The sequence below is a fragment of the Cicer arietinum genome, chromosome 7 (genome assembly GCF_000331145.2).
Source record: "Cicer arietinum cultivar CDC Frontier isolate Library 1 chromosome 7, Cicar.CDCFrontier_v2.0, whole genome shotgun sequence".
NCBI classification, from domain to species: domain Eukaryota; kingdom Viridiplantae; phylum Streptophyta; class Magnoliopsida; order Fabales; family Fabaceae; genus Cicer; species Cicer arietinum.
Window position 1 is genome coordinate 13,393,423 of NC_021166.2, and position 14,859 is coordinate 13,408,281.

Here is a 14,859-nt window from a genome sequence, read left to right on the forward strand (position 1 = left end):
TTTGTGGCCGCTTAGGCCGTCACAAATGGATTGTACCGTTTGATTTTCTGGCGGCAAAGGCCGCCACAAATGGAGGCCCAATTACTGGCGGAAAAGGCCGTCACAAAGCATTTTACCGTTAGAATTACTGGCGCCAAAAGCCGCCACAAATAGCATTATAGCCGTTGGCTTTTCTGGCCGCCCAGGCCGCCACAAACGTGATGTATCCGTTGGCATTGTGGCTGCTTTGGCCGCCACAAATGCTCAACGTGACCCTATATATATTTTTCTCCCCTCCTTCATTTTTTCACATCCAACTTCTCTCTAAAACCTCATTCTAACCATTCTCTCCTCCTTCTCTCTACACAAAATTACTCTTAAGCTTCATTTAAATTTGGTAAGTATAAATTATATTATATATGTAGTTTTATAATTTTATTTTTTAATTTGATATAACTAATTAATGTTATTGATTTTTATTTTTACAGTGCTTGTTAATTATTTCGAAGACTTGCAAGCATATCGTACGTGAGTGAAAGCTTGAAGTCAGACGCTACTCGGCATCAAGTTAGTATTTTATATATTTTAAATTTAGATTAGTAAATATATATATTATTTTTAAAATATAGATTAGTAATATTTATATTTAGATTAGTTTTATAAATTTATTTTTAAAAAAATAGGAATGATGTTGTTTACATATTAATATATGATAAATTAAAGTTTCAAACCACGGTTAAAATATATTAGTTTTAATATAATTATTATTTAAAAAAACATTATTAAAATTGATGATATTATTATTTTTTGTTATAAATAAGTCTTGATTATTAGTCTTGATTTTTAAAAAAACATCATTAAGAAAATAATATGTACTTGACAAAATTAAACAAATTAAGTAAGAAAATGAGTTGTTGTATTAAATTTGTTGCTAATTTGAATGGTTTTACTAGTTTGTCATTGAAGGACGAAAATTGATTTATTTTTTTTTATTGTAGTATTTATTATAAATTTTATAAAAAAAATTAATATGATTAAGGGTAAAAAATAATAATAATAATAATAATAATAATAATAATAATTAATGCAGTTGAAAAATAGAAAATAATCTTATAAAAAGATATAAGGAAAAATCTCAACATGATCCTATATATTTATAGAAGGAGGTAGTATAAAATTGAAATAACCTTCTTAAGCTAAAATGACCATTATAATTGAAATAAAATAAATATATGTACATCAAATTATATATCAAAGGGAGGAGACAGACACTTTAGTGTTCTACTTTTTGCCAATTAAAGATTATAATAATTATTCTTGAAAAAAATAATAGAATTCTAGATGATTTGAAGTGGAGTTGAATTCTTGGTGGAGGAGAGGAGAATAGTGACATCAATGGTAGTGAAGATGGTGGAAGATCCTCTTTAGGTATCTATACCTCCAACGGTGAAGTTAATTTGTGTCTTAAATATCTTAAAGTAAAATATTTTAAATTTGAACTATTTATAATTGATTTAATTTAGAAAATTGATTACAATAAATATATGATACATTGTATATGGTGATCAAGCTAACAACTCTTGACAAACTTGCCGTCAATATTTACCAATTTATAACTACATATAACCAACATTTACGTCCTAACAATTAAATATCTAACAAACCCATAAATTGAAAGTGTGGATTAACATTCTCTACTTATGATGAATAATACAATTAAAGTGAAAAAATACAATTTAACTAATTAATGAAACATACAACAACAAAAAAAAAATACAAATCTTAATCACATTGACTAACCCAAAAAGTTGGTGTAAAAAACAATAATGGTCAATGTGCTTAACAAGTACTTTTACATTTTGTTAACCTATCTTTTGGCTTATACAAACTTCTTCCAACGGCTCCAGAACACTCACTTCCTAGAATTAAGAACCATAAATTTGAGAACCATTAAATACTAAATTTTAACAACAAAGTTTAACTATCTTAAAATAGAAACAAAAGAGATAAGGATAATTTGTTTACTTACCATAAGATAGAAACAGAATAAACAAATTGTTTAACGAACTATAGAACAGCAACAAACAGAGAATCATACCACCAATTTTTTGTTGTTGGAAAAATATAAAGTAAAAGCATACAATAAAGGCAATAATGATTAAACAACAGAGAATCATACCACAAAAACTTCAACATATGTTGATATTAAAAACCATTTGAAAATAACCATGTACTTAAACGGTTCTTTGCATAAGAGCATCTCCAATGGTGAATTCAATATATGGTTCATTAGATGGGATCTACTGTACCATATTATCTTGAAGCAACTGATCTCTTTTTACTCCAACAATGAACTCAACATAGGTTCATTAAATAGGACCCATTAACTATTATAAATTTATTATTATTAATAAATTAATAAAAAAGGTAATAGTTATAATTTTATTATTATTAAATTGTGAAAGTACCTTTCATTCATGAGAACACCATGATGACAGCTAACACAACTCCAATAGTAAACTCACCAAGAACTGAAAGTTACGTAGCTACACACTGACGAACGAACTCATTTGGCTACCGTAAGTAGTTTGACGCGTAAATGGCTGACACAATCTTTTTTATGTATTAATAAAACACCTTATTCCAACTAAAATGAATATCTTCATATATCATAAAACCAATAAAGCTTTATATGAACAATAACCATCAAGGAATCATAATATTAAATTTGACTTCAATGTCTTTACAAAATAGTAGGTCCGCAAATCCAACCTTATATGATGTGCAGTCATACTTCACCATCAGAAGCTTGTGAGTGGATGTTAAAAGAGAAATTAAATGGAAGGTTTCACTTTTGATACTGTCTAATATGTGTGGAAAAGCACTATTAAATTTTTTATAAGAAACGAAGAAGAAAAAATAAAAAATAAAATTGAAAAAAAAAGAGGTGATTCGAGATTATAATTTTCTCTGATAATAATTAAGATAGTTCAACAATTTTGTTATATTGAATTTCTTTTTGATCATATATATTCTTTTACAAAGAAAAACTCATATCATTTCATTAATAACAAAATATTAAATACAGTCAAGGGTATCAATAAAAATATGAAAGTGAAGTAAAAATATGAACTACTTAATTAGTTTATCTCCTAATAAACTCAATCTTAGTATTAGTAAAGTACAAATATAAATAATACTTAATATTTTTAATGACAGATCAAAAGTCAGACATATCACCTTAATAATTATTAGACTTAATTGTAGTTTCAGTTTCTCTATTTTTATTGATTTACGAAATTAGTCTCTATTTTAAAAGTCGATAATTTTGGTCTCTCCCTCTGTTTTTTTAATTAAAAAATAATGACATAAAATATTTTAAATAACATGACATATAATATGATGATGTAAAATGATTAACACTATGAAATTTGAATAAAACGTTGTAAACACTTACATTTTAACTTCGGAATTTTTTTGATATCTTTAGTTTAATTAATGACATATAAATAATTAGTGCTTCTAGATGGTTCTATATCATATAATTGTATATTATGTCATTAAAAACATGTCAAATTGTTATTTTTTTAGTTCAAAAATCTAACAAAAAAATTAAAATTATTGATTTTTAAAATAAAAAAATATTGTGATTTAATCATTCTTAGAAAAATATTAAACCGCGTCTTTAAATTTAGAACTTTGTTAATTAAAGAAGTGAGATGTTACAAGGAGGTTGATAATAATAATAATAATAATAATAATAATAATAATAATAATAATAATAATAATAATAATAGAACCAAAACTATAATTAAATATAATTAAATTTAATTACCGAAGAAATCAAATAATCATTTAGAGTCTAGCTCAAAATCATAATTTTCCAACTAAAGTTCATTGACTCAATTAATGGTAGCCACTTCAGTATTACATTTCAACTTACCCATATAGAGTTTGGCCCTATATAGAGGCTAAACATCACCACCTATACTATCCCTATGCTGATGACATGCCTGTTGAGCCAATGTGCACTCATGCAACAACTCAAAGCCACACTTCAAAACTTGAGAAGAGTCGATAAACAACATTCTCCCAAATTCGTGCACTACGACATTTTCAAATGCTCCAAATAATAAGTGCAACAGCAACAACTTGGTCCTCACTAAACATGTGCATCATGCAAACACACACAGCTAAGACACTACCAACAAAGGTTGCAACACAATCCACAAACCAATATTCACCCGATAGGCCAACACTAGTCACTAGATCAACACACATAGAACAAGTGAAAGTTATATCCCTCACTTGAATCGCAAAACACACAACTCGCAGGGAAATCCACCCCCTCCATCACAAGCCGATTTGGTAAACTGCCAGAACAAATACGTTAGAGAAAGTTTTTAAACTTTGCTCAGAAATATTCGTGGTCTTAAAATGCATTAGTTTTTATATATAATATACGTGGATTTTTTCATATAATTTTCACTTTTTTAATTTTTTATTTAAATATTCTATTATGAAACTATATTAAAATGCCATATTTTTTTTGGACTTTAGCACATGTGACGCAAAAAAAAAATGAAGATAATAGTTGTTCCTATTTTGGGATGCGAGCTTTTACACATTTTTTATTTATTAATTGACAAATAAACAAAAAAATATTTATTAATTGGAAAATAAACAAAAATTAATTAATTATTAATTTATAATAATATTAAAATTAATTAAAATTAATAAAAATAAAAAATTGTGGAGATCTAATAGATTTGTCGATAATATTTATACAATATCTTAGATTATGATATGATAACTAATATAATTCTTTATGTTATTCCTAATATCTATTTTATTTATAATATAGATATTTATATCATTTCTTTTTTTGTCCAAAAACAAACAAAATTTGAATATATGATGGACAAAGAGAACATGAAGTTAAATATTTTAAACGTTTTATTTATTTAAATCAATAATATTAATTTATATTTTCATAAATAAATTTTGATGTTTAAATTAAAATTGAGTTGGTAATTTATTTGTAATGTTACACATTAGCTAATAAATGAATAAACGACAAAATAAGAGAAAGTTATTAAAATATTTTAATTTTATTTAATTCATGATGTATTCAAAATATGTTATTTTCAAAAAAGATATATATATATATATATATATATATATATATATAATAATATAATAACAGTAAGGAATACAAATCAAAGGGTATAACTATTTGTAATCCAAGACTCTAAAATAGAATAAAAACTTCTAATTAAGTTTGTTTAGAGTAATTTCAAATAAAAAATTGTAGTAATAATAATAAATTTTTTTCTTTATGTGAGAAAGAAAGATTAAGAGTATGAGTAGTTTAAGATAATTATATAGAGGTGGGGTAGGTGGTCATGTTTTTTTTTCTTTTTTAGAATAGTGGAATGTTTTTTTTTTTTAAAACTTGTATATTTACAACGGTGAACATAGATGACTCTTGTATTATATTTATTTTTAATGTTACATTAATACAATTGTCAATCCAAATAATGTTATAGTTTTACCCTTAATTTACTTTATTTTGAAGTAATTAATAAATAAAATTAATGTTAAAAATAATATATAGGATTATTTATTCTAATCCAAAATATTTTAAAATATTATCGACAATTCTACTAAATTTCTATATTTTTAATTTATTTTAATTAATTTTATATTATTATTAATCAATAATTAGTATTTTCAATTATTTATTAATTAATTTATTTTGTTTATTTTATTAATTAATACAGAAAATGAAGAAAAAAAAAGTGTGTAGAAGGTTACATTCCCTTATAAATTCAAATACTGCATCTAAATTATTTTACTTCACATATTCAAATGTTCAAGATGCAAACTCTTGACATCTAAAAAAATAAAAAGTATTTTGATTATTTTTTTTAAAGTGGGATATGTAAGAAAAAAAATCTAACATATTTGAAATTTTTATTTTTTATTTAAATATACATTTAGTTCTCTTACAATAAATTTTTTATATTCTAATTTTTAAAACTTATTTTTTGTTAGTCTATTAAATAACTTTTAGAATTTTTTAGTTTAATAATTATGACTTTGATAACATATTTTTCATGTGGTTATTTCTTCTACATAAGTAAAAATTAATTAAAAAAATTAATATAGTAAATCTAAATTTTACAATGACTAATTTTTAGTTATATATATTATAGTTATATTTAAGATGAAAGAAATATTGACATATAAATTAATTTCTAAATATGTGAATTTAGATTTGTTTTAACAGAAATTCTGACTTTTCATTTGTTGTAATTAGATTTTTGTATAGGTTTATAGTACCTATAGACTGTAGGCATGAATAGTAAGAGGAAGCACATTTTTATATTAAATGATAACATAAAGTCATAAACACAACCTCTCTTATTTTGTTTGTCAACACACACACAAACACAAACACAAACACAAACAGTCTCTCTCTCCTTTAATTTTTACCCCTTTCTTTCTCTTTCTTCTATGGTGTTGTAACTTCAACCATGGCAGTAGAACTGATGACAACAGGTTACAGAACCGACAGTTTCACAGCCAAAGCCGAAGAGAATGCTGTCCAAGAAGCAGCTTCCGGCTTAGAAAGCGTTGAAAAACTCATTAAATTACTATCCGAAGCTCGTCATAAATACCAATCACCTTCATCTTCATCTTCCTTTTCCCCTTCAAATCCCAACAACCCTTCATTCGAAATCGAAAGAGATTGCAGAGCTGTTGCTGACGTGGCAGTTTCTAAGTTCAAACGCGTTATTTCACTTCTCGAAAGAACAAGAACAGGACACGCTCGTTTCAGAAGAGCACCTTTACCTCAATCTCCACAAAATCATCCAATTCAACAAACCCAACAGAAAAAATCCAAAATTTCTGAATCTACAATCTTCAACGCTACACCTTTGCAACAGATTCCACCAATTAATCTTCACCGACCTTTTAAGGATTCATCCAAGACTCTGAATTTTTCATATTCTTCTTCTGTTGCTGCTAATTCGTTTATTTCTTCGCTCACCGGCGGCGAAATTGATAGCAAGCAACCGTCGTCTTCGTCGCCGGCGGGGACTTTTCAGATCACGAATTTGTCTCAGGTTTCATCTGTTGGTAAGCCTCCACTTTCTTCTTCTTTGAAAAGGAAGTGTAGTTCTGAGACTTTGGGTTCTGGAAAGTGTGGTAGTTCTTCTAGTCGGTGTCATTGTTCTAAAAAAAGGTATTTGAAATCTTTCATCTTTCTTTAAAATAATCGAAACCCTTTATTTAATTTTTGAAGTTAAGAATAAAAAATAGTTTTTTTTAATTGTTTGTTCTGTTTTTATGAATTGGATTGTGACAGTAGGAAATTGAGATTGAAGAGGGTTGTTAGGGTTCCTGCAATAAGTTTGAAGATGGCTGATATTCCACCAGATGATTATTCTTGGAGGAAATATGGACAAAAACCTATTAAAGGTTCACCTCATCCAAGGTACTTTAATTAAATTTTAGTATAACTTATTTTTTTCTTCCCCTATGTATAGTAGACTTATATGAACCTATTATGCATTTTATTTGTTTTGAGTTTGACAATCATATTATCAATTTTGTAATACTAAGTAGCTTATACTTTTGAGTGAATTATGATAGCTTTTGTAGAATCACTGTAATATATTGAGATTCGGATGAATTCACCGTGATACTAAATAGGCCAAATGTTTATGATTTGATTTTTTTTTATCTATTTATTTTTGTGAAGTAATTTTAAGTCCATTTTGATGCTGAATGATGTGATATTTTGATACAATAATAGGGGTTACTACAAGTGCAGTAGTGTGAGAGGGTGTCCAGCTCGCAAACATGTAGAAAGAGCTTTGGATGATGCTTCTATGCTGGTAGTTACCTATGAAGGAGAGCACAATCACTCCCTTTCTGCACCTGATGCTACTAATCTCATTCTTGAATCATCATAAAATCTCAAAATCAATGTTTTAATTAATTAAATGTTACATTTTCAAAATGGCAGTGATGGTTATGGTTTGTAGAATTAATGCAAACTTTACTCAATTTCGAAGGAAATTAGTGGTTGTTTAATTTCCCCGTACAATCCATAAAAAAAAAGGAGTCAAGATAGTGGATTTGGTAAACGGATTTGAATCTCAAAGTTAAAAAATTCAAAGTGGGTTTTATTTCCTTTTTTTAATTTTATTTTCCCTCATTTGGTTACTTTATTATCTTTGATTTTTTTTTTTATCTTGGATTCTCTTTTATGCTCAACGGGTTTTTTTCCTTTGAAATTGTAAAAAGAGTAAAGTGAAAAAACAAAAGCAATGAAAAGGACTTAGTCAAAGAATTGAAAAGAAGAGAAGGGACATGTCGTGTATAGGACGGTTGACTAAAAGAGATTGAGAGAGAAATAGTTGCTAAACGTGTGAATGAAATCAATGAATGAAAGTGGGTGGTGAGTTGGGAGAAAAGAAAAAAAAAAAGAAAAGGGTTAATAAAAAAAAGAGTTTTTAATGCAAAAAAAAATGTGTTGGACCCTTTGGATTCTAGGAAAAAGGTTGGCTAGGAAATGAGGTGCATTGAAGAGAGGTTAGATTGGATGGTGTTGAATGATTCTTTGTGGGAAAACCAATGGCAAAGTCAAAATGGGTGGGTGTAGAATTGATAAGTTCTTTTCTAGCACTAAAAAAGGGTCCTACCTTGTTTGCAAAATTTGTTCTTTTGCTTGCTTTGCCTTTGCCTTAACGTCAACTTTGTTACACATATAGGTCCCCTCTTTTGTTCATTCATCATTATCTTCTATTTCATTATTTACACGCATGTGGTGGTACCTCAATCATGTATATAAAATAACCAATCTTCTGTCTTGTTTTTTTCTTCTTGTTGCTTCTTGCAAGATGACATTGGCTAATCATATTATTGGATCCAAAATCTATTGTGCTATTTGATTTAAGTATGAACACATTTTTATCAATCATCTAAACTAGTATTAATTCATATTAATTCACATTTGAAATGTTTTGTTGTTTATGTTGAAAAACTCAAAGTTGTGTCAACTCTTTTGAACTGTAACCAAACTCCATGACTTGCAAGTCAAATATGGGGAATTAAGATAAGACTAAATGAAACGGCCTTTCAAAGCAATCAAAAGCTTTTGGCATTATCGCGTTAATTAGGATTAGTAGGCATGAATCAATCAATCTCGAATATAGATCAAGATTGTGTTTTTTCAACGGTTAATGTTAATGTTTGTATTAACTCTGATTATTGTTATAAAAAAGTTATTTATGTAGATATTAAAAAATTTAGTTAAGTGTGATTAAGTTTTTAGATATTACATAAAATAAAATATAAGTTAAATTTATTAAATTGTCTATTTTATGTCAAATATTTGCTAAATGTTTTTGAATTAAATAAAGAATATATTAAGAATAATAGTTAATAGTAACCACTAATCAAGATTTAATGATTTTTTTACTTATAATATTATTGAGTAGTTAGTAATAGTACTCTTACTATTTTATTGATGGTGAGATCAAATCATTGAACTCATTGTAATTTTATTTCTTAACACTGACGCCTCAGTCACTAAGTCGATTTTACATTATCTAAAAAATAAATCGAGATTTGATAATTAATAAGTTGAATTTGGTTCACAAATCAGATGGGTTAAATTTGTGTTGAAAATTAAATTCGTTAAATAAATGAGTTAAAATTAAATTATATATAGTTTGACTCATTTGTTTTATAAAGCGATTCAATATATATATATACATGCACACTAAGGTTCTTAAATATAGAATCTCATTGACTAATTACAGAAACTAATAAAGTTGATAATAATACTACAATTTTACATTGATAAATGCACATAAACATTTACAAAGTCTTTTTTCATCGGGATGCATCCTTGGAATACCACACTTTAGATTAAAGATTTGAGAATTTGTAATTTGAAGAAGAAGAAGAAGAAATTGGGTTGAAGATGAAGATTGTTGAGTTTTTATTAAAAAAGTTAGGATTGAAGATGAAAATTATTTTATTTTTTATTATTTAATTGATTTATTAATTAATTATTTAGTTTTAAGTTTTTAATTAAATGATTAAATGAGTTAATAAAATAAATTTTAATTTTAAATATTAAATATTGTCTAATAAAAAACAATTACATAGTCACAATGTATCACTTCATCTAAAATTAGTCATGTCACCATTTTTTTATTAAAAAAGAATCATAAAGAACTTTTTTAAAATTTGTTAGAATTTGCAAGAGTATAATTCAAACAAAAAAAATTACAGGAACTCAAATTAAAATGAAACATATTTACAAGGACCAAAAATATATTTAAACTTTTTAATATTTTAATAATGGTCCTTAGAGCACTTATTAGTGTGACCTAAAAATAATTAATAGAGATAAAAATTTGTAAGTGGTCATATAAAAAAAGATAATTACACAAAGATGATAAATATAATGTCATATTTTGAGTTGAATTTTATACGATATGAAGCAGATATGATAAAGAAATCAATTCAAAGTAGGGATGAACAAATTTATTAATAAATAAATATTACATACAATTTAATTGTAATAAGGGAATATATATTATGAATAATTTAATATGTATTTAAAATAGTTTTATATAATACATTGACAATTAAATTAAATTAAATTAAATTAAATTAAATTAAATTAAATTAAATTAAATTAAATTAAATTAAATTAAATTAAATTAAATTAAATTAAATTAAATTAAATTAAATTAAATTAAATTAAATTAAATTAAATTAAATTAAATTAAATTAAATTAAATTAAATTAAATTAAATTAATGAATAATATTGATGATTGTATATAGTATATTGTGAAACATTGAAAGACACAAACAGATATATATCCGTAATATTTTGAAAAATTGAAGGAATTAAATGTGAATATATGTGTCAATGTCGAACATCAAATACACATTAAATTTAAAATATCAATACTACATATATGATATTGTACTTTATTTATATTTATGAATAAATTTGATATATGTACAATAAAATACTAATAGGTTATTAGAATTCATGGTAGGGTCGCGGTAGAGTCCAAGATGATGTTGAATACAATATAAATATCATGTCATATTTTGAGCTGTAAAATTCATTTTGAATTGAAAAATACCATTTCAAAACTAACATTCATGACTACAAATACGAATACTTAATAGGAAGCTTTAACAACATCCTATATTTATGTAATATCTTTCTACAGACGATCCTCCAAAGCAATCATTAATCGTTAACTTTGATTTCATCATAACACATGCCTTGAGTTATCATACTAATTAGAGTGCAACATACACATGTAAGATAATTTATAACATTATCATCATCAACACTATTCATCATTTACTTAATCTATGTGACGGACTAAAAATATTACAATAACAATGTAACACAAGTCTCTTAAAAAAGAAAGCATAATACATAACAAAAGAAACTAGTTACATTATTACACTTACACATGATAAAAACTAAAATAAACAAACATCTAATAACTCATTCATCAATAGTTACTAAGCATTGTTGCCATTTAAAAGCTTATCCAATTAATCTCTTTATCATCCAAACAAATCATTATTTGACAATGATTAAGTTTTTCTAAGTATGTAATCAATTATACATTCATTCTAATTGATTATCTAATAAAATAATCAATTAACTATGCCTTTTAATCGAATACCTTATACTCATAATCATTATTATTATTAATCAATCTTTTATATTAATAAATCACCATTATACATCGGTTATTAGCTAATAGTCATTAATTATATTCAATATTTCATTTAAAATCACAACTTAAGGTAGTTATGATTTCTATCACTTAATCAATTATTTTAACATTCTAATTTATTATCTAATCATCCTTAATTTATGCATTTATTATCTAGTAGATTATGTAATTTCCTAACCAATTATTAAAATATTTAATCGATTGACCTATTAGTCTCATTCATTTAATTACTCATTTAATCAATTGTTCTATAACATATGATCAGTTAAAAAATCAAACAACAATATGAAATGTGCATAATTTTATAAAATCAACATTAACTCATGAATAAAATTAATAGGCTAATGTGTTACCATACCCTTGCAAAGGCAAATATTTATTATACTAGTCACCTAACTTTTGAGTATGTATTCCATTATATTGATTGTTTATTGTTTAGTGGATTGCATCGAGTGTGCTTTTGATAAAAATAAAAAATCAATACTTTCATTAACTCACTTATCATTATATAACAACTAACACCAAAACATATATAAAAAAAAATGCAAATTATTGTTTTTAACACATTAAGAAAATAAATAATTTACAAGTATTAAACATGATCATACGGTCACTATATGTAAATAATGGTCATCTTCCATACATCAAATTATGAAGAATTACCCATAAAAATGCTACCATTAGAATCAAAGTTTCCTGTTTGATTCCTTATGTTACAAGAAAGGAATTGAAATAAAATAAATACAAAGAAAAAGAGAGGATTAATGTCTTAATAAATAATGACTTATTGAAGGAATAAGTTTAGATGTATCTCCAATAAAATTTGACCTTTTTGAAAGTAAGGTTTATATAGTGAATCTACTAGGGTTGAGAATTTCCAAAGTGATAAGCATTAAGTTGAGCAATGAGATTGTGGTTTACTCTTAATTTAAAGTAAGAAGGATTATATACTTTTTAAATGTGTTTAGTGGCCCTACACATCATATAATCAATTAAAATAAAACATTTAATCAATTAGATAATTACTTAACCAATTACATCAAATACTTAGACCATTAATATATTATAATAAATAGTAATTGATATAACATTAATACTTCATTAATTTTATAGAATGATATATAAAATAAGATAATTTATGGATAAATTCTTTGGCACCCTTCAATAAAGATGAGTATTGGTATCCACAAGACACAAATAATTCAAAATTATATTCACTTAAAAATTAATTAAATATAAAAAAGTGATGTGTAATTAAATGATTTGATGTTGGATAACATACTAAAAAAAATTATGGTATACCGAATGTTTACTAAACTAACTTCGTCCGATTTAATATTATTATTATTATTATCAAAATATCCTCTAACATAATGAGTTCTCACACAAAATTAAACAAAAAGTAGGGGTATTTTAGAAAATATAATTATTTTTTAATGCATCAAGAAAAATTAAATGCAATTAACCACTATTCTTACTACATGTTCAGTTAGTTGTTTTTACTTATAATTGAGTTTGCATGTAATATTGTGAGGTAAAGAGATTGTTATATTTACATATGTTGAACTTGTTAATTGCAGGTTTGATCTGTGCTATTGTTATTGAAAAGAAACAAATGTTAATTATTTTGTAAGTGTTCAATGACTTTTTTCTATTTTGGACTGCAGCTCTACCCCTCTATCAAATAAATAAATAATTAATTTTTTTTACAATAGAAATTTAGGGTGAATAAATTGATTTTTTCTTTTTACTAAGAAATCTTTACTAGTATAATCTTATAATACTAAAACAGTATATTGTGATGTTAAAACCACAATATAACACATGTTGTAGTTGTAATATTGTAATGTATCTAAAGAGAAAATTATTCACATAAAATAAACAATGATTACATATCACCACCTTTAAATGCTCAAAACCATTAGAATTTTTTTCAAAAACTCTTGGTCAATTAACTTGATTGCATGATTAGCCATGTTGTTATAATGACAACAAATCTATGTATAGCCCATTATTATACACATGTAGTGTGTGAAATCATGGTATATGTGAAATAATCATGCATGTTAAACTATGTTTTACACTACCTATAATAATATGCTATTATCTAATAGACTACAAAATAATCATATATATATTATGTTATGCATTACACTAGCTATAATCACGTGCTGTTATCTAATAGACTAAAAATATGATACAAAATAATCATGCATATTTTGTTATGTTCTACACTAGTTTTAATCATGTATAATATCTAATAGCCTACAAAATAATATATGCTATTATCTAATATATTGAAAACTAATAGACTACAAAATAACTATATATAATATGTTATGCATTACTAACTATAATCACACACTATTGTCTAATAGATTAAAAATTAATAGTCTACAAAATAATTATACATGTTATGCTGTTTTCTACACTAGTTTTAATTATGTGTCATTATTTAATAAATTAAAAAATAATAGCCTTCATAATAATATGCATGTTATGATATGTCTCACACTAGCCATAAATCACGTGTTGTTATCTAATAGACTAAAAACTAATGACCTACCAATTAATATTGCATGTTATGTCTTATACTAGCCATAATCATTAAACAATATTTACTTGACTAAAAACTAATAGCCCGCAAATTAATCATGTATGCTATGTTATATCTTACAGTAGTTACAATCATGTGTTATATCTAATAGACTACAAAATTATCATGCACGCAATAATGTGTCTCACATTAGTTATAATCCTATAATCATGCATCCATGCTATGTTCTAAATTTCAAGGATTGTATGCTTTAGACTTATAAGGTTTATGGACAAAAGTTAGATATGTATACAATAATTATTATAAGGTGCCAAAGTTAGTTTGGATCCATATGAATTTTAATAGTAGTAATTATAAGTTATTTTGATTAATAAACTGAATAACTACATATCAAGCATACACATGATGAGATATGACTTGATGCGAACAAGCTATCGTTATACCCCAATATCATGAATGACAGACTTACATAGGTCACTTATAAATTAAGGACTTAAGATTTATTGATTCAAGTTATAGAT

General features: G+C 25.2%; 1 protein-coding gene across 2 annotated transcripts; it reads left to right on the forward strand.

Moving 5' to 3' along the window:
* The first annotated feature begins 6,391 nt into the window (after positions 1-6,391).
* LOC101493135 (probable WRKY transcription factor 15) lies at positions 6,392-8,194 on the forward strand. Of its 2 annotated transcripts, none has more exons than XM_004509051.4 (3): positions 6,392-7,231; positions 7,355-7,483; positions 7,805-8,194. In XM_004509051.4, the coding sequence occupies exons 1-3, from the start codon at positions 6,519-6,521 to the stop codon at positions 7,962-7,964; spliced, it is 1,002 nt and encodes a 333-aa protein (XP_004509108.1). In that variant the 5' UTR covers positions 6,392-6,518; the 3' UTR covers positions 7,965-8,194. The 2 variants fall into 2 exon arrangements, with proteins under 2 accessions (XP_004509108.1, XP_004509109.1); XM_004509052.4 differs by having other exon boundaries at positions 7,358-7,483.
* Positions 8,195-14,859: the final 6,665 nt, after the last annotated feature.

Coding starts and splice junctions, on each gene's coding strand:
- LOC101493135 (XM_004509051.4), top strand. CDS start 6,519: ATGGCAGTAGAACTGATGACAACAGGTTACAGAACCGACAGTTTCACA. Junction 7,232..7,354: donor TGTCATTGTTCTAAAAAAAG/GTATTTGAAATC, acceptor GGATTGTGACAG/TAGGAAATTGAGATTGAAGA. Junction 7,484..7,804: donor AAAGGTTCACCTCATCCAAG/GTACTTTAATTA, acceptor ATACAATAATAG/GGGTTACTACAAGTGCAGTA.